The 19875-nt window shown below is 41.4% G+C and overlaps 1 protein-coding gene across 1 annotated transcript; it reads right to left on the bottom strand.

Annotated features, from left to right (window-relative positions):
• Window positions 1–16349: 16349 nt before the first annotated feature.
• On the bottom strand, window positions 16350–19785 carry LOC145551473 (transmembrane protein 275-like). Its single transcript, XM_081606447.1, has 2 exons — window positions 19323–19785; window positions 16350–18944 (listed from the first exon to the last, which is right to left on the bottom strand). Exon 2 carries the CDS (start codon window positions 18910–18912, stop codon window positions 18409–18411), a length of 504 nt encoding a protein of 167 aa, XP_081462573.1. The 5' UTR covers window positions 18913–18944; window positions 19323–19785; the 3' UTR covers window positions 16350–18408.
• Between the last annotated feature and the right edge of the window lie 90 nt (window positions 19786–19875).

Consider the following 19875-nt stretch of genomic DNA (forward strand, 5'->3'; position numbering starts at 1 on the left):
TGGCCATCAGCTGCAAATGCAAGAAATTGTTTTTGTTAAATCCAATATGGCCGACAGACAATAAAGCACACCGACCGACCCGGTCCTTCCTTCTACTGTAGGCGACTGGCAGGTAAAAAAAATATCGTGACATCAGACAACGCCTAAAGAACAATACTACTGATGTATTTTTCAAATAACTTTGTATTTGGAGAAAATTACAATTGATCACCTAAAAAGAAAAAAAATGTTTACAGTTTTTTTCCCTACCTTTTTTTATGCCTTAAGAAAATGTAAAAAAAAAAAAAAAAAAGTGGAAAAAAAAAATCCTGACACAGAGGATCATAATTCATGCATGAAAGGGTTAAATATCTAATCTTCACTTTTATGACCTATTTTATTGTAACAGAATTAAAGACACATTAAAATAGCACGATTTCGAACCACCCGGGAATCCACCTGCATGCACATTAGGATCTGCTCAAAATAAGGAGCAGCAATAGTTTAATATGTTATTCATTTGGCTCCACTTGAAAAAATATTCTGAAACCTCAAACTATTGCAGAACTTTACTGAAAACTAGACGACTCGGTTTAGCTAAAACAACCAAAGTTTCAAGAAAATATGATTGCAAGCAAAACAGATTAAAAAATCTGTTTAATCTGAAACATGTTGATGATGAATATTTCTCTGCATGTCTTCCAACACAGGATCTAAACCTTTTAGAGGATGAGTCACCAAGAGAGACAGATCAGCCAATCAGAAGCAGATATTTTGTGTAAATGAGAAAGAAATAACATATGGAAAAGTTTGACCTACTTTCACAGCATCTGAGAAACAGAACCCATGCAGATTAAGTTTTAAAAAGCATCTTTTTCACAAGAATGGTGTTTTTAAATAAGCAAAACAGGGAAAATCATAATTTGGTGGGTCAAGAAAATATTAATAAGTTTGATAAACTAGTTTATTAATCTGAGAAAGCAATTCTCATGGCTAAAGTAAAGGCTTGTTGGCCATGTTGCATGCAAATCGTCATTTCTGTGTTAGTAACCACAAAATGCAAACACAACAAGGATTTTAGGTTTCCATAAAGAGTTATGTTTTTGAGATTGTAGCTGTTTTAAAGTCTTTAGAAGGGCGCTTTGGTCTTTGTCATTCTCAGACTCCAGCCTCCTCTGAATTTATGCTAAGAGAAGACACCAAGATATTTATCTACCTCAAGAAAGATATTAACTGCTCAAAACAATTCAACAGAAGCTGACTTCAAGAACCCTGAACTGTCCCTTTAAAAGTATTTATCACTGCTTTCCTTTTCTTTGTTGACAGAGAAGTAGGGCAGACCAAAAATGAGCAACACAACTGGCAGACTTCCTGTCGCTTTAAGAGGGGGACCCATCTAATCTCCCGCTATCCACTCAGGCCCAGGTTTATACATTTCTTGCAATCTTGATCGTCAAAGGCTTTTTGATTTTGAAAGTGTGTGTCTGCCAGTGAGAGAGAAAGTATAAGACTGGCAAGAGGTACTATTGGAGACGAATGGAGGGGGGAGAAGGGAAGGGGGGGCAGTTTGTTTGTGCTGTCCTTTAGAAAAAGAGCTTACGGGTTCAGCAGAAGAAACGCGGGGAGCTAATGTGAAGATTTAGGACTTTCTCAGAGGCTTGGCCTCGTCTAAGCTGTGTTTGCTTGAGCCGTTTGTGGGGTCCTGCTCACACTAAACCCAGATTAATATTCCCCCCATATCCAGCCGGCCCAGACACCGGCTCCCGGCCTCGCTGTCCTCCACCCCCCTCCTCTCCTTCCCTGCCTTTACTGGCCGTGATCGTCTCCTTTCCCTAATCCAACTCCGCTGCCTCTCATCTCGCTCTTTATCTCGTCTAAATAAGCACCTTTCTCATGGCTTCTTTCCATGAGGGGGGGAACAGCAGGAGGAGCATAAATATGTTTTCCCTCCATCCCTGCTCATTGCTCACTGACCTCTGCGAGGTGTTATTATCAGAGTGACTGCTAAGCCCTGAGATTGCTTTAACACAGGTTCACCAAGGGGAGAGTAAGCTTGGATTTAATGGCTCTGTATTGGTTTACATGCCTAGAAATGAAAAGGGAAGCAGTGGTCCACTTATTAATTTATTTTTTTAAATGTATTAAATTCAACTAAACTTCCAGTGTAAATATCAAGTTCCTCAGATTTTGTTTTTTCTCCATCTGTCTTCAAATCACATTTTGTCTGATTTAAAATAAGCTCACTTGTGTATTTTTCAGAAATGCCCACATCCCAGGCAGAGGTAGCCAGCAATGCAGTCTGAACATTTTAACAACTTCTACACTTAAGTTGTGTTTTTACACATTTAGAATTGAAGCACAAGCTGAGAGAAGTCTTATCTTTATTTTCCCACTGCTGCCTGACCGAAGACTTTCTCTCAATATCACGACCGAAAGCAACCCTTTCTCTCTCCCTCTTTTCTCTGCCCTTTTCTTCCCTGCTTCTCCTCTTTTTCTTGTTTTCTTTCTCCCATCTGGATCAAGATTGAGAAAAGAATAGCAAACGCATTTTGAAAGGAAAAAAAAAAGGAGGATGAATCTGGCGTGCTAAACAGGCAGGCTAAACCCATTACCTAAGTGTTCTTTATCTCCCCCTATGCTTTTGTTGCCTAATCAGCTTTGTATCTCTCCAAATCCTGGATTGAGATAACAAACAAATGGATGAGCTCAACATGGAGAAGTAAGAAAGCCTTTTTGCTGGCATCTTGCTCTCCTGAAGACTATCCTGGTGCTGCACCGTTGTCAGGTCAGACAAAACTCAACTTGTGTTAGTTTTTTTTTTTTTTTTGTGGACTTAGTCAACCCCCAGTTCTCTTGAAAGGTCTGTCCTGTACCTCGCACCACTGCTGTGCAGAAATGGACTCAGGATAGAGAAGGAAAAGGGGGGGAGGGAGGTAAAGCCTGGGCTCACAGATTTGCAATCTTCAGCCACATTTTCCCTCTGCTTCTTCTACATAAGAAAAGAAGGATTCCAGATTATCGCTGGCATTCAGAAACAGTGAGAGTTGATACTCTATGAATGCATGGAGGACTTTTCTGCCAGCATGGCTGTACAATACCCACAGTTTATATATGAACATTATTTACGGGCCTTTAGGTATCTACCATATGTCATGTACAGACTATGGCTACTTCAAGGCAAGGCCATTTTATTTATATTGTTCCATTCACAAGCAAGGCAATAAAAAAATCATTCATAGGACATAAAAAGGAGAAAAAAAAGATTACAAAAACCTCTGAAGGGTCAGTATTATGTATTCATTGGGCACATAGTGCTATTCTATAGCACAGACAAAAAACCTTTAAGATGCTCCTGTTCTCTCCTGCACTCCACCTTCATGACGTCATCACAATAAGGCTCCGCCATTCTACGTTTACAGCCATTCTTTTTGTGTTGGACGGAGAAATAGTTCGTATGACAGGTTCAGAAAACTTGCAGTTCCACCAGGTGTTTTCTAATTGCTGCTGGCGCTAGCCTAGAGGAGCTGAATGGGGAAATGCAGGGTGGGATGTTCTTTGAGGCAGAAACTTGGCTTGGAGACTCCAAGAAGGAGCTGCGTGGAAAAGGCGGTGCTTTGTGAAATGTGCTAATGGCAGAGAAGCAATTTACCGTTATGGAAGAATTGTTTATCTGTTGTCATTGGTGGCCATGTTAATTAGCCTGAGCATTTATAGCAGGCTTTGTTGTGTGTAACAAGATGTAGCCTAGCAAAGAGCAAGGGTGAGGCTGCAGCTTTAAGTACATTACATACAATAAATATTATAGTAATAATACTGTATGCCTAAAAATCTAAGTTTTTTGAATGTCAGAGTTTAAAATTCTCAAAAGTGAAACACAGAGAAGAGTCTGGAACCACTAACGTAATTTTTTCCCCCATACTAATTGAAATTTAGAAAATGCCAGTAGCTAATGTATCTCTTAACACTGCACAGAAACCTACATCACATTTTTCATTTTTGTGAGGCTTCAGAAGTTCTCTATGCGACACCGAAACTTATTTTTAAAAGAAATAAATGTGACAGAAACAATTCACACCAGCAAAAGTGATGATAAGAGCAGGCGCCGGCGACCTCGATGTGCATCTCACAGTTGAATTCCCTGAAGGTAGAGGGGCTCATCACCCCTTCTAGGTCCCCACATCATACACACACACACACACACACACACACACACACACACACCAAACCACTCATACACAGGGTCTGGGAATGCTGAGGAAAATAGCCCTCATTTATTATTGCCACACTCCCTCGACTCGTCCCCTCGGTTCAGCGGGTGCGCTGCCAAAGCACGTCTTCCACCGACAATGTCACACAATTACCTCTTAACTGCTCAAACAAATAGAGCGACCCGAAGAGTGACATCAAATCAAAACTGTCACAGGTGATTGAGTCTAGTCATCAAGGCGGCCCGCCGTTACCTGTCAGGAGAGTGAGGGAATGAAGGGAAGACGGAGAGAAGAGGCAGGATGTGATAGCCCCGTTATAATAGACCCCTAATAATGTATAAACACCCCCTTTTCTTTTTTGCTCGACTCATATTAAAGTTGGGCACAGGGTGCACGGTGCCCTCCTTTTTCAGCCGCTCCACTCCCTCACGGGACTCGGGATGGAGAGAAATGGCTGTGGATGGAGTAATGATAGAGAAAATGATAGAGGGGAGATTGAAATTTCCATCCTCTCTGAACCATGCCAGCTCTGCTCCTGGAAAGACATTGGCTGCTAATGGGGTTAGATCACACGCATGAGAGTTTGAGGGCTGAGTGATGCTGATACTCCAGAAACAGATTCCCAAGGAAAAACGAAAACAGAAAGCAAAGCAACCGTTTAGGAAGGACAACTCTCTCAAGGTTTGGGCATCCGAACTGAGCGGGCTTTCCTCTACACGGGAAATCACACGCAGACCCGGACCGGTGTTTGTTGTTGTGACAGGAAGGACGCAGGGAGGCAGGGTGGTGCATCTGAGGCAGAGGAAACAGAAAGGAACAGTCTAAGCATAAGGTTGAGCAAGAGCAGGCCAGGGGGACATTAGGAACATGATGATGTTGTCAGCGTCTGATGTAAATTGGAGAATGACACAGTCAACAGACACGGCTGGCTGCTCGCTGGCTGGGGCTGTGACACTGACAAATGGAATATTTCAGAGGACTTAATCAGAGGAAATGGGGTTTGGTCTGCAGGTGACACAAGTCCCGCTTCAGCACTCACAAAAAGAAAACTGATTGCCTGTCTTGAAGCCTCGCCATCTCGCTATTTCTCTGTCTGTCTGTTTCTCTGCTGCCTTTCGGACCCTCAGAGTGGGTTTGCCAGGAGCGCGAGGTATAATTAGATCCCAAAGTAGATAGCCTGAGAAGCTCTGCCAGTGAAGTCAATAAAATGTCCAAAACACAGAAGCATAATGTATCTCAGAATGTGATTAGCTGTTTGAAAAGGACAAATAAGACATAATTTTGCACCTTTTTCAAAACTTGACATGTCTTTTTTGGGTGATCCAACCAAAACATGCTAGTGCGTTCAAGGATAAATCATATTTGGTCTTGATCGATACATTTTCAGGCTTACCAGAGGTCTTCTAATTGCTGTCTTTTGACTTTTCACAATTATTTCCTATCCACTATGCCATCTGATCTTGACAACAAGTTAGAAAAATGGGAAAACAGAGTAAAGGCCCTAAAAGCTTCCATTTGGCCTTTCCCACAAACCCATAAAATACATTACAAAGGAGCAGCATTCTCCCCCCCAATTTTCAAATAATACTTCTTTTGAAATCAACTCTTTTGTAAACTCACTGTGAAACTCTGTTCCCTTTATTATTTTTATAGAATCAGCTAAAGAATGTGTAACTGGTGCCTGCAATGTATTTATTAATTTATTTTTTAAGTTGTCTGTAAAAGATAGACTGACAGAGCGCTATCCCGGACGAACCCCCAATCTGATACATCCGGCTCAAACTGACACCAAGGAAAAGTAGGAAAGACATGAGTTTAAAGCAAGAGTAATGTAACTGTACTTTCTTGACTTACGTAAATAAAACCAAATAATATAATAAAGTTTGAAAGTTAATCGGTAGTGTTTCAATGCTATAAGTAAGTTATAAGTAATGTTATAAGTAAGTAACACAGTCACAGTCATTGGTGTTCATTAATGAAGATGTGTTTAGTCATGACAACCTATGTACTGTCAAAATATTGACAGGCTATGCTGCTCAACATCATATTTAGACAACATAAGGTTAACATGTAAGCCATTTATTACATTTCAAAACACTTTTTTTTTTAAACGCAGTGTTAGCTGCTATTTGCTAACAATAACCTTCTGTATAAAATATTTTTTTCATTCTGGTGAAGAAAAGGAGCAAAGAGGAAATAAAAACTGGTGAGAAAATCAAACTAAAACAAGCTCAATTAGTGAATCACCTTTTGTAAATAATTTTTTTGTATCTCAAGAGGAAAACAAATCTGAAAAGTCCAGCAGGCGGAGTTGTGAATAAACATGTTCAGGGGTTTTGGTGACTTTCTGGATAATCTTGAACTTCACTGTAATGAACTTGAACTAAACAAACAGCTCTCCATGGTATCTTTAAACTGTAAACTTTTTTGGCAGAGAAGGAAAGGTGTGTAGATATTTATCCATATGTTCCATTGAGGTTAAGACTGCTATGATTTTGTGTGGGCAGTTCAGGCTGCAGCACAAACACAGCACTGACAATATATATCTTCAGTAATGTGCCTTACATTTGGCTTCTATCTTTCTTTTTGCTTTAGACATAACCTAAAAAGAGAGGCCCTAACCCTACAAACGGTAAATAGTTTGTGTTGTTGTGCAAAAGTCTGATGAAGGCAGTGACTTAGAGTTAGAAAGAAGCACAGGAAAAAAAGTCACAGCTCAAACTTTTCTCTCTGGACATTGTGGTGTTAAGTAAAGCCAAAATAACAACAGAGATGCGGTCTAATGAATGAAAATACTGATTTTCCAAGCTGGTAGATTATGAATACGCTTCTAATCTGTCAAAATATTACACTGATTTTGCTTCCACACAGCTGACACATTACAATAAGAGGATGAGAATTTTTTTTTTGAGAGTTTGACCACATTAAAATACAGAGAATTGAACATACAGAATTACGTTGACAAAACTTAGGTTGTAAACAATCAACAGATGAGCTACTGTTATTTATCTTATGCTTGGACTGTGAATTTCAGATTATTTAGATGCTGAATGAAGAACGTTAAGTAATTAATCTAGTCTTTGATAAGGTTGAACTCACAGAACATTGCAATGCAGGTAAATAGCTTGGTACAAAAGTGCAAAGCAACAGAGGGTACAACATCCAAACGACTGAGATCCATCTCCAAACTCTTGTGGTTCCTGCATGTAGCTCTGCATTGCCCGTAAAAGTTGTGTACTAATATCAAATTGGTGATTTGGCGCCTCAAGTCCAGTGGTCCCACGCCAGGTATGAATCACAACAGGGGACCGCTGCCTTGTCACACGGGCTACAGATCAATGATAATTACCATCTTGACATGAGTACGCTTATTACTGAACAGGATCAGGGACAGGGTCCCGAGCTGTGGTGGCCGTAGGGGCCGATCGATAGTCCAGGAATAATGGCTCTCTGGGGCCCTAGATTGGACTTTGCCACTAAACAAGCCATTACAGCCGCACGCATGACAGCTTAGGTCTAGATATGCGTCCTAACTCTCCTTCTCCTGAAGGCTTCTCTCTCGGAGCCCGCCTCACTATGGCTCCCACATGCCTCAGTACTCAATCTTGTCATGGACTGTTATGGGCAGGCGAGACACATGCCTCTGGCTTTGAGACGTGTTAACCAGAAGTGAGTGATTAGGGGAAGCACGCTGCTACAACATAATGTGCTCCTGTGCAGCACACCGGAGAAAGGGGCCTCGCAATATGACCTGATGATTGCCACTGAGCATTGAGATCAAACACAGCCGCCGTACCTGTGTGTGTATAGATACACAACCAGCACACAAACAAAACACACACATACACACACTCTCAGAAGCAGACACATCAATGTGTATATAGACGATGCTGATCCGTCTATGGCAGCCCTCGTCGTCTTTTCTCTTTGATTTTTTTTTCTCCTTTTACATTTCCCTCCTCCAGATCCCTTGTTTTTTTTTTTTCCTCTCTCCTTTTTTAATCCGGTCATACCTGTAATCGCGCTCTGCGACAGCAAACTTCAGAGAATCAATTAGTCCTCGCCTCATCCGGGAGCCAAGACGATTCCTCTCGACTTGAGCCGCAAACTCCTTCTATCAGGAGTCATTCTGCTTGCCTAACACCCAGACTCCTCTCTCCTGAGCCCGGATAGGTTTGACTCTAAGCCTCTAAAACGTTGACAACCCAAAGCGTCTTTTTCTCGGCAAGCCCTAACCGCCTGCCTCACCCCGGCCTCATCCCCTCTTTCCCACCATCACAGCTACTAAATAAAGACGGATTTGTTTTCACTCCGTAGCAGGCTTGCGATAATGTTGCCCTGCTTCGCCGTTTCATCCACAATTAAATAAACAGTCCCGTTTAAAAGACTTTTTTAGTTAGATAAGAGAGAACGTGCATGATTCGGGCCTTCCTTTGTCTCAGAGAAGTTACCGACTGAAGAAGTGGCTTCATGGGCCTTTTAAAATCTCACAAAGGAAACTGCAAACCTGGGAGTATCCCCACAAGTACAGCAGGCCCTTCAGTTGAGCGTGGAACAAACAGAACATTGAAGGGTCAGATTTAATACCCCGCCCCAGCCTTTTGTATTCAGATTAAAGACTAAGGAGGATTTGCAGCCGCCTGGAGTCTCTTGTTAAAAGATTGTGTTCTCCACTTAACCTGCAATTTACCTGTCACTTAAACCCGCTGCAGTGCTCATCCACACCTCTGGAAGTGAAAGGGGCTATTATTTTCCTGGCTATAGTGTTTTTTCCCCCTCTCTAACCATAAGTGAGACTTAATTTTTACTTAAAGGGATAGTTCAGAATTTCTGAAGGGAAGTTGTTAGATACCCACCGATCACCAAGAGTGATTTTAACATTTAGATGCCATTATGACAGAAATCTTCTAATGAAGAATTAAGCATGAAAGTTTAGTTTGTATCAGTAGAAAGAAGTAGTGTGAGTTTAGCTTAATGTTTAAAACATTAAAGCAAACCAAGCTGTCAGATAGAAAAGCAAAAAACTAATCGATAATGTTTCATTTGTCATTGTTCCCCCTCTCCTGGTCCTCTTTTGTATCATCACCCCTGCAGAGGAAGCCATAAATACAGGAAGTGAAGCTGCACTTCCTCCTTTTGCTCCTAGAGCACAGGTAAGAGAAGAGTAATAAAGAGTAGTTTTAATCAATAAACAAATGTAAATCCAAGAATACTGCTAATTTGAACCACAATATTATTCAAAATAATATGCAAAGATGCAAAACATCAAAAAACATACAATAAGAAGTGTTTGCAAACTACAGAATTAAATTATTAGCTCATGGAAAAACTAGCAAGAATGAAAAGATGGTGAAAAAATGTCAAAGTGAATTCAAATGGTGGCATAGTGCAGATGGAGCAGTAAACAAACCAGCAACCCACTAATTGCAGTTCAAACTCCTACCTCGATTGCCCCAGTAATCATTAACCTCCCTGTAAATGCCTTTCAGCGTCCATGTTACTGTAGTTTAAAGGCTCACTAATGTTAGAATGCAAATGTTCAACACAACTTCTAATTTTTGTTTCTTAATAAAATTAAAAATCCCCAACAACATATGCAGAAATGGTCTGACTATGATAATCAAAAGATATTGGTTTTGCACTGTATCCGCCACAGGTTAAACATTTCCACCTCATCAGCACACACACACACAGACACACACACACATACTCAAGCACACAGGAGTTTTCTTCTAATAAACCAGAAATGACTTGTGGACCAGTCGGACTGTTCTGATGGGGTTGAATTCAGTGTGTATTCTCTGGAGCGCCATGAAAGAGACGCCCGCAGGACACGGAGCCGAAGCACACTGTGGAAACCTTATGGCTTGATTTGTATTGCGAACTTTGCTCATCTGCTCTACTGAAAAAATCTTGCCAGAGAAACCGCCCCAGCCCTCCCCTGCAACACAATTTATCTCGAAGTCAGGGGGAGTGAATGAAAACTGCCGCCATCACTCTGACCCACCTCATCCATTTCATCCTCTCCTGTGAGTCGTCTCGACCTCCGCTGGACGGCCATAACGTCACTCTAAATCTTCCTCCTTAACAGAACTTGAGGGGTCCGTGGCAGCAATAAAGTGGCCCATTCGTTTTCAAAGCATGGGCAAAAGGAGTAACGGGAGTGATGTGGAGACATTATCAGTCACTCACTGGGTGCCAAAGCTTTATGAGTCACTCCTGCACCCATTTGAAAAAAGAGAGAGAAGGAAAGCGTGCGGAGATGCCCACTAAACAGCCGTGCTGCTCTTGATGGAGCTTTACTCGAGTCTTTGATATGTCCCATAATCTCCACTAAACTATCCCACTGGTTTTAACACCCTCACGCATTAGCCTATGTCTTAAAACTTAAGAGTTTATCGTTGTGCACTAAATTTAGACGCCCTTCCTTAAGACTCGGCTTGGAAAGCGATTGCGGACGGCATGCAAAAGTATAAACCTTTAAACATAACAAAAGACCAGAAAATTGTCATTGTTTTAGAGTTTGGTGAAATTGAGCCCTTGAAGGATTTAAGGAGCAATCATGTGGATGGAGGAGATGCTGTGATTCTGCTTTTTGTCTGCTTGGAGAAAATGATTTTTTTTTTTAAATGGCATGCCTTCGCGCAGATGAAATTGTTAAATGCGTTTATTGTTCAAAGATTTCACACAGTCTTTCTTCTCCTGTTTGTTTTCCCTTATTTCTTTTCCCCTCTGTCTCTGAGTTTCCTTTGGGAGTATAGAAAAGCCCACCTGTCCTCCCACACACATCAAGGCCACTCCCGGTGGACCTCTGTGTTAAACTCCAAACTTAAAACCCATTACCAAGCTATCAGCGCGCTCATAATGCTGTCTAACAACCTAATTTCCCTAAGTGTCAGTCCAGGCAGCCATCTGAGGGCCTGTCAGCTCCTGTCCGAGGGTGCCGGCCGCTCCGGGGGAACACCACCTCCACCTCCACGCGTCCTCATCAGAAACAGGATAGAAAGCTCAATCTCTGAAAATATGTCAAGGAAAAAGTGACTGGGGACACAGGGGGTAAGAGACTTTGGAATGAGACTGCTGGCTATTTTATTCACCATATCCACTCTATTAGTCAGAGCGGCACAGTCAATCAGGGTCCCCCATTTTGATTCGACAGAAGTCAGAGGGGGAGAACTGGGACACGGGGAAATGGCTGACGGTCACGGCGTGGCTATTCCAGCTCAACCGAAATCAGTTTGAGGAGCTGCTGTGTGTGTGTGTAAAATGGATTATGAACGTATGGATCCAAAACATCCCCGCCTGTCCTTGTTAACCGCGGAGCGGAACGGTGATATGGCGGGGTGAGAAGGTCAAAGTTGACTGTGTGTGAGGGAGAGTTGCAGGTGTGCTGTCTGCTCACCGTCTCCCCTCCAGGTGATCTGGGCGAACCGCTCAGTAAAACGATTTGGTAAATATGGAAAGTGGCCCCTAGGCCACCAGGCGAGTCTGGCCCCTCTTTAGGAGTGGATAATTGACTCCTTTTCCTCCTTGATAATTCATTGCTTGCATATGCCCGCTAATGCATCAGCTGAAAACCGGCCCCGGCCCTCGTCTCCGCCACCCAGAGGAACGGGCGGGCGAGGGGAGAGTGAGCGGGAATGACAAATGGGAGCACTTCTAGATCCATGAATGAATTATGTCTTCTAAATACCTTGAGCAGAAGCAACTGTCAGGCGCCGTCTATACTAATCTGGGACGAAATATGACCGGCTCGGCATTAAAAAGGAGGGAGCCGGGCTGCTAGAGAATGAGCCGGGAAATGAACGAGCAATCAGGCCATTAAAAGTTGCCGTCTGATTCAGCTTTGGTGGACATTTGCACATTTATCACGAGGTGGAAACATCCTCCCCCCTCTGTCACAGTAATACATCCCCCTTCTATTTGAATATATTGGGATTATTCGAACAGGACAGAGATATCATTTGTTTTACAAGAGCAGAGTCAGCATTCACATTAGTCATTAGGAATTAGATGGAGCAAGCTGCTGTTTGGAGGGACACTTTACCAAGTGATCAGCAGGATAAAAAAAAACATAATGGCACTTCATTTTAAGTCGAGGGATATCAAAATGCTTGTTGCATCCAAGAAAAATGGGAATAATAGAAAGACAACCATCTTTACAAGATTAATGATGTTAAAAAACTTCAAAGTGTGTAAACCGGAAGGGGTCTCTTTAACTGGTGATGATTGTGCTACAACAGAAGGAGTAAGAGTGTTAAAAGACACTGCAACCTTGCAATTGTTCTGTCTGGTTATCTGGGAATGTTGTGTAGCACCTCTGGGAAATGTATTTTTGTTAGAGAAATCCAGGCTGTGTTGCATCCCTCTGAAGCACGGCGTGGCGGAAGGAGGAAGCCCAAGGACATCAAAAAGGTCCCCAAAGCAGAGCTGTCATTTCAGAGGAGAAGGAAGGTGTTCATCCGTCAGTTTTCTAGACCCGCTTAATCCAGAGGTCAGAGCGTGAGAGGTGGAGTCCACCCTGAACAGGTCACCACTCAAGAACACGCTCTGTTTAATGGTTTTGTACTTTACGGGGAAGCAGGAGTCCATTGAGAAAAGTTTTGAACCCAGGTGATGCATTCATGTTGCAAATACTCAAACATGAAGCAGTTTTGAAAATATAACAACCAAGATGCACTGAGAAATTGCATCGGACAAGCCTGGCCCTGTGATCACCTGCTTTGTTGCCAACTTAGCATCTCTCTAGCTAGCTTTAGCGAGTATTCAGATTGGTATCTGATGGAAAGTATTTTAAACAAAAAAAGAAAAAGATCAGATGAAGAATATAAAATGGCATTTGGAGATAAAAAAAAAAGAGAGAGAGAGCGAGAAAGAGAGAGAGAGTTTCAGTAGAAAACAGGAAGGCTGAACAGAATACAGCTAAGTTGTCCTGAGTTGTTCTTTTGAGCTGTCAGACTTTTTGTTTTGGTGGATTTGAAAATGCTGGTAACCTCATGATAGCCCTGTAATCTCTTTAATTTGTTTTGAAACATAAAAATGATATTAAGCAATTAGTGTAGCACAGTGGTTCCTCTTCCAAGCATCACACAATGTTACTGCGAATAGTTAATGATCAACACACCAGAAAGACTTGAGAAATACGGTACTTTAAATGCTGCCCTTACATCTGCTTATAAAGTAACTACTGAACGATAATTTGATTCGGTTAAAATCGTGTTGTAAGTTGAAACTTTAGAAGCACTAAACACTAACCAGAAAAGTCAGATCTGTGCCTATTGAAAGATAAAATCCAAACATAGCTCTATTACTTTTTAATAATTTCTATTTGCAAATTTTTCCCTTTTCTAATAAAACCGCTATTATCTAAGTGCAGTCACAGGCTGTTATAAAAACAGTTTACAAGACAACAGCAATCAAAACTTTCGCATAATAATTTGAATGTGGATGCAGAAGCCTCCATATTTCCCTTGCTATAAACAAAATAATTTTTACTCAAACTGAGACTGAGCAACATATATCTCATTTGTCCTTTATCACAGGAAAGAATAAAAACCTCTCATCGAGCCTAAAGCCCTGCACACACAGACAGGTGACAGAGTAGACAAATTAGAGCAAAGAGCTAAATTGATCTGGCTGCTGATTGATTTTCAGTTCTGGTTTTGTGAGGTTGTTTTCGGACAACTGCACAAATGTGCTGTATCAGACAGCACATTTCAGACAGGAAGGGATTCTTCCAAGTTTCAGGGGTCACAGAGTGGTCAGAAGCATAAGGTTTAAAACCCTTAAGGAGATTGTGAAACAGTTTTTTTTTTTAATGCCCACAACTATTAGCATCTGAACACCAGATTAAGCAATATTTATCTGTAAGAAGATTTAGAGTCCCTGGTAAAGTTTAAAAGATTGAATTTACCGACATGTAGAAACAATTTCCAGCTTATGAAAATTTGAAAGTCAAAGAAATTAGGAAAGAAGAGAAATTTTAAAAATGTAGATTTGTATTTTCCCAACATAAAATCCAAATTTTTATTTTTTTTTTTAAATAACAGTATTTCAGTTTTCCTGAACTTGTTTGTTTAAAATAGAAACAGAAAGTTAAACAGAATAAAGAATAAAGCAAAAACAATTCAGTCTTACATCGTACTGAATCGACGCCCTGAATGCGCACGACGACACTGCCCTCTAGTGTCGCTTCGCAGCATTGCCATCACAGGAACTGCAAAGCCCTTTCCAGATTTAAAAATAAATATTTTCTAATCATTAATGTACCTTTTTTTCCTGATCTTAGACTCTTCAAATGTAAGCAGAATAAAATACATGAGGTAAATTGACACACATGACATCAGTGAAGTCAAATCATTGAGGACATTTTCCCTTTGAATATATAACAGTTTTCTAAAAGGAATTCAGTTAATTAGTGCAAATTAAAATAGTTTATTTTTGCCTGTTGAAGCTGTTTCTCTCTCAAACAAAAGCTGTCGTAAATAAAGTAACAACCTCTGCAACAGACTCTTTGAATCGCCAGGCTCTTATTGCACTTGTTTAATTAAGTCTATTCAGCTTTGTATCATCATCATCATCACCATCATCACCATCATCATCATCCTTGCATCATATTTATTCATTTCAATGAATAGGATTATGTCACACAACAGACAGCAACAGGAATTAGAACCATTCTATGTGTTTATCATGTATCAAATAAACACCTTTCATTAGAGGTGAGTACGGAGAAAATGTGTTTGAAAGGATTTTATCAGATTTACAAGAGACAGAAAGTAACCTATATATGTTTTTGTTGTAGGCTCTATTTTTTTCAATGCAAAATCACTTGTTCTGAAGGATATTTTGATGACTTGTAACAAATTAATGTTTTATTCTCTCATGCAGATAAAAATGTCCAAAATAATAAAAATAGTTAAAAAAAAAGAAAAAGAAAGAAGAAATGTCTTTCATCAGAGTCACTTTAAAAATTGGTCTAAAAATATAGTTTTATGGATCATATTCATCGTTAGGGTAAAGTTGTTAATAATACTCAGTAATTTGTGTGTGATGGCTAAGATGGGAGATTATCTGAAAGTTATCTTTTTGCAATGAAACTAATACGACTCTGAAGAGATTTACGTGTTTGCCCCAAATAAAGTTGCCACCATTTCCCCAAAAGTGAAAGGATCAGTCTGTTGGGCCTGAAGCTTATAACTTAAATAAACGTCCATCTATTGTTTGTATCCACTTACAGCATTAAAAAAACAACATATTTGGCCTTGTAGCCGTTTAATTCATGGGAAAAGTTGCTGACTGGACAGTTTTTCACCGGAGTCACCGACACCCTCACATCCTCCACAGGGAGGATCATTTAAAAAAGAGCAAAAGAGTGGCAAGTTGAGTGGAAGGAAAAAACTGGAAATGTGACAGAAAAAGCTTTGTGAAGATTGTGAAACAAAGTTTGGGAGATATTGAAGAGTCATAGACTTATAAGGGTGAATGTTTTGCCCTTTTAAATAAAGGATGTGGGGGAGGAATGCTGTAGTGAGAAGCAAGAACAGCTACATTTAACACAGAACTGATGGTCAACGGTGCCTCTTTGATAATACACACACAGCAGCAGAAGCAGCACACAGTGAGTGTAGTGGGGTTTTTATCACTGTGCATATATTTCTTATTAAAATGATAACAGAAAAGTCTGATAGGTCAACAGATGGGTAGTAATCTGAGGTAAATGCAGAGACAGAAAGTGTGAAGTGCTTCTTAGGGATGGTGTTGCTGTGATAATCTGACACAGAACATTATGCGTGTTTAATCCAGAAGTGACGTCAACAAACTGATACAGAAGACTGTCTGGTCCTGCTCACATAGCAGCAACAGAGATAAGACTCAACATGTTAGTGATGCACAGAGAGAGAAAACTGGACTGAGAAAACTGAAAGATAGGAATTGAAGTCTACAGCATATTCCTCCCATCCTCTATAAATTGTATAAAACACGTAAGCATTGCATCATTTTTCCTTTTCCCTTTTTCCATCTGGATACTGAGTGCACCTTAGCGAGTGCAGCACGCTGAAAGGAGGGAAAAAAACCTTGAACAACCAAGACTTGAATCATCAAAAAAAGTACATCTTAGAGAAGTAGTTTCATGATCATGCAGAGGTCCCCCCCCCCCCCTCTCGAATAAAAAGACTGATAATGGAACATTTTAGCCCACACTTTTAGCTGCTGAGAGTTGATTAATCACCTCGTTATCTCTTTCACTGACTGGCCATCAAACTGGTCAGACCTATGAGCGGCAGAGAATCTATGGAGTATTGTAAAGAGGAAGATGATAAAACACCAGAACCAGCAACGCAGATGAGCTGAAGGCAGCAACATCTGCTTCCATTACACTTTAGCAGAGTCAGAGGCCAATCAAATGTACTGCACAGCACATGGAGACACGTTTCAGTAAGGCCTCGCGTTTCTGCATTAAACATCTATTTATTGGTCTTATTCCTGAAAACTGAGCTACTGATATTCAAATGACCAGAGATTGCACCAGGAAGTTTGGTTTTAAAGCTAACTGGATAACCAGCACAGCTAAGACCAATTCTGAACTGCATAAATCCCATTGTGCCGCCTTTCAGACCAGCGTGACCTCATCTCTCACCTCGGGTTGTCAAGACATGTCATCCTCCTCATGCAAACACTGTGAGGCTTATTCCTGAGTCTCAGGATTAAGAGAACCCTGACTGTGGCCACTTATACACCTCGATTCTCAGACTCCAGTAACAGCAGGCAGCAGCCTTCGCTGTCCGAAGGGATCACAGAGTTTGGACTCGTGTGTTTGGGGACAGCATGTGTGTATAATGATGAGTAAACATGGCGCTCTGGTTGTTGCCCGCAGCTGTCGTCCTGATGCCAAGTGATGGGCAATTCGCTAAGAGGGGACTGTTTGCACGGTTGCCGCCGGTGTTTCTCAGATAACAAATGAGTTTATCCTCACAACCTGCACACTTTTCTTACATAACCTGACAGGATTTTTTTTTTTTATTTATTTGTTTTATGGCTTCATGTTCGTAACGACCACTGACAACGGCAGAGAACGCAAGGCTCCAAGCTGACACAGGAGATGCTCTCTTTATTTACGTTTCACATGACATACAGAATGGAGACAAATGTTAGTTGTTGGGTTTTTTTTTACACATTTCGAGTTGTTGCCGCCTTACGCAACAAGTGATGTGAACTGCGAGAGAATCAAACTCAGAGTTGTCATATAATGTTAATGATAAACTGTGTCAGTGAGGCTTTCAGAGCAGTCTTTTTCTCAATAGGGCTCAGCTGGACGCACATTATCTTCCATCCTCACATCCAGAGCAGCAACAACAAACAGCAGTCAGCCTGTTGGGCACAAAATAAGAAATAATCTGCCTATGCTAGTTTTTTTTTTTTCACGAAAGAGAAGAACAAAGGGCATGTTTCTCTTTCTGTTGGAGGAAGGACACCGTCTATCCCGGAGAACAGCAATAAACACGTAACAATATCCTGTAACACAATTGAGTAATCACAGGAGCTGCATGACATGTTGTAGCGTGCAGCACGGTGGCCTTGAAGAGAAACACACAACGGCACATCCAGAAAAGATAAAAAAAACAAAACAAAACAAAAAACATACAGCAGCATTTTAGAAAAACAAAAACAAGAAAAAAGAAATACCACAGATGGTTTGTAAAATTAGGCAGTTTTCTGTTGTTTGCTCTTACTGGTGATTAGAAAGCTAATGGCTAAAAAAAAAAAAAATTTTCACAGATTCAATAAATGAATCACAATTAATGACTCCCACTATTTTTAGTCAATAAATCTGAGAAAGGTTAGGAACAAATGCATCGATGCAGAAATCCTGCAACCCCTTCATATTCAAAACTGTTACAAAGGAAGCAGAACAAATTGTTTCCAGAAACAGAATCGGTCAACATTTTGAAGTAAGAGCTCAAACATAGTGGAAGGTCTCAATTGGAGCATTTCTGATCTCATGTATCTTTAACAGTCTCTTTTTCCAGTTTTTTCTTGTATTGAAAAGACCTTTGAGGTCCATCAGATGCACCCGTCCTGTAGTAGGACAAACAGTCGTCCAGTCAAGTCCGTGCTATGTGGAGGAGGATGTCTTCTGGTCAGGCAGCAGCAGTGTGGAAGTGCTCTCCTTGTTTTCAGAGGTCAGACTCGTTTTATCCCCGTCAGCACCCGTGTCACTTTACTCAGATCCCTGCGGCTCCTTGGTCTCACTCTGACAGGCGGCCAGAGCCGAGCTGTCCCCCTGGTTCGACGTGGACTTGTGAGAGGAGCTGAGGGAGTTTGTGGGGCTGATCTGGACGGCCGTCGTGTCCTGCAGGGTGTGCTCGCTCATCTCCATCTCGAAGGCGACCGTCCCCATCCGCATCAGCCCCCACTTCTCCCCTCCCTGGGTCTTCTGAGCCATGTGGGACAGGGGTCTCCTGCTGACCACGCAGCAGGCCGTGAAGAAAGCCAGAGCCAACAGCAAGAGGAGGGGCCCGATGATGATGGGAGGGTTGGCTGCCAGGCTGAAGGTGCCAAAGGCAAAAGCTCCGACCAGGGTGATGTTGATGCCGGCCAGCATGATGCACAGGCCGCAGGCGCAGCACAGAGCTGGGGAGGGCAGGTTCTGGGACCGCAGGCTGCGCCGCTCGGGGATGTTGCTGGGAGCTGATGGTCTTGATTTCTCATCAGGTAACACCATGTCTTAACAGGATTGGACGAAGCACTTCATCACTGCACACAGAGTTTTGTGGGAAAAAGTTTCAGTTTTTTAGTCGTTTTTGGTACATTTCTCAATGTCTCAATCGTCATGTTTGAGGACCTTTAAGCAAAAGTGTCTCCACAGTAACATGAGAGACTGTCATGTATGATCAAATTGTCTCCAGTCAGAGGCTTCTTCAGAACAGCTGCGATACGGACCGTTACAGGAGAATCTCCCGCTACAACCTTCATAATCTACAACTGTTTGAAGAAACATTTCATTTTATTTCAGGATGAATGATTTTTGATTTGAGGCACACAGATCTATACACAGGCAAAACTGGAAGAATCACATAAACCATTAAAAGTTCATTTCAGCAGCATTATTACAAACTACTCCGCGTCACTTACCTTTTATTGAACCCGTAGTCCTGCTGAGTGCCTGGCCGCGCGCTGTCTCTGCATCCTGTTGCACAGCAGCTGCGGGGTGAATGTTGTCTCTCCCTACAGCAGGTGAACAGCAGAGAGCAGCTGCTGCACTGCTCGCCTCTCACCACTAGGAGCGCTAAAGAGTCATGTCAAACATCCAAATATCCTTTGCTCCGATAACGAGAACGTTGACAAAATAGGAATCAGTAAGTTACGGTTAATTCTTAAACTATTTAAAATAATTACTGAAAGTTTTTTTTAAAGGCTATTACAAAAACAAAAGTCACTGCATAAAAACGGAGGTACTTCTCAGACCTCATATAAATCATGACAAACTATTTCAGAGGAAGCCCGTTTCCTTTTCCTTTTCTTTTCTTTTTTAAACCAAGCAATTACTTTCTACATCCCTGCCCCTCCCTTCGGCCTTCAGCTCACACAAAAGAGCCTTTGAAAATAAAAACTACTGACATCCCCCGAGTCAGAGCGAGTATATTAAGAGATAACCGTTGAACACAAACCAACACAAATTACACAA

Source organism: Poecilia reticulata, chromosome 4, assembly GCF_904066995.2.
Source record: "Poecilia reticulata chromosome 4, P_reticulata-male-v2, whole genome shotgun sequence".
Taxonomy (NCBI): Eukaryota; Metazoa; Chordata; class Actinopteri; order Cyprinodontiformes; family Poeciliidae; genus Poecilia; species Poecilia reticulata.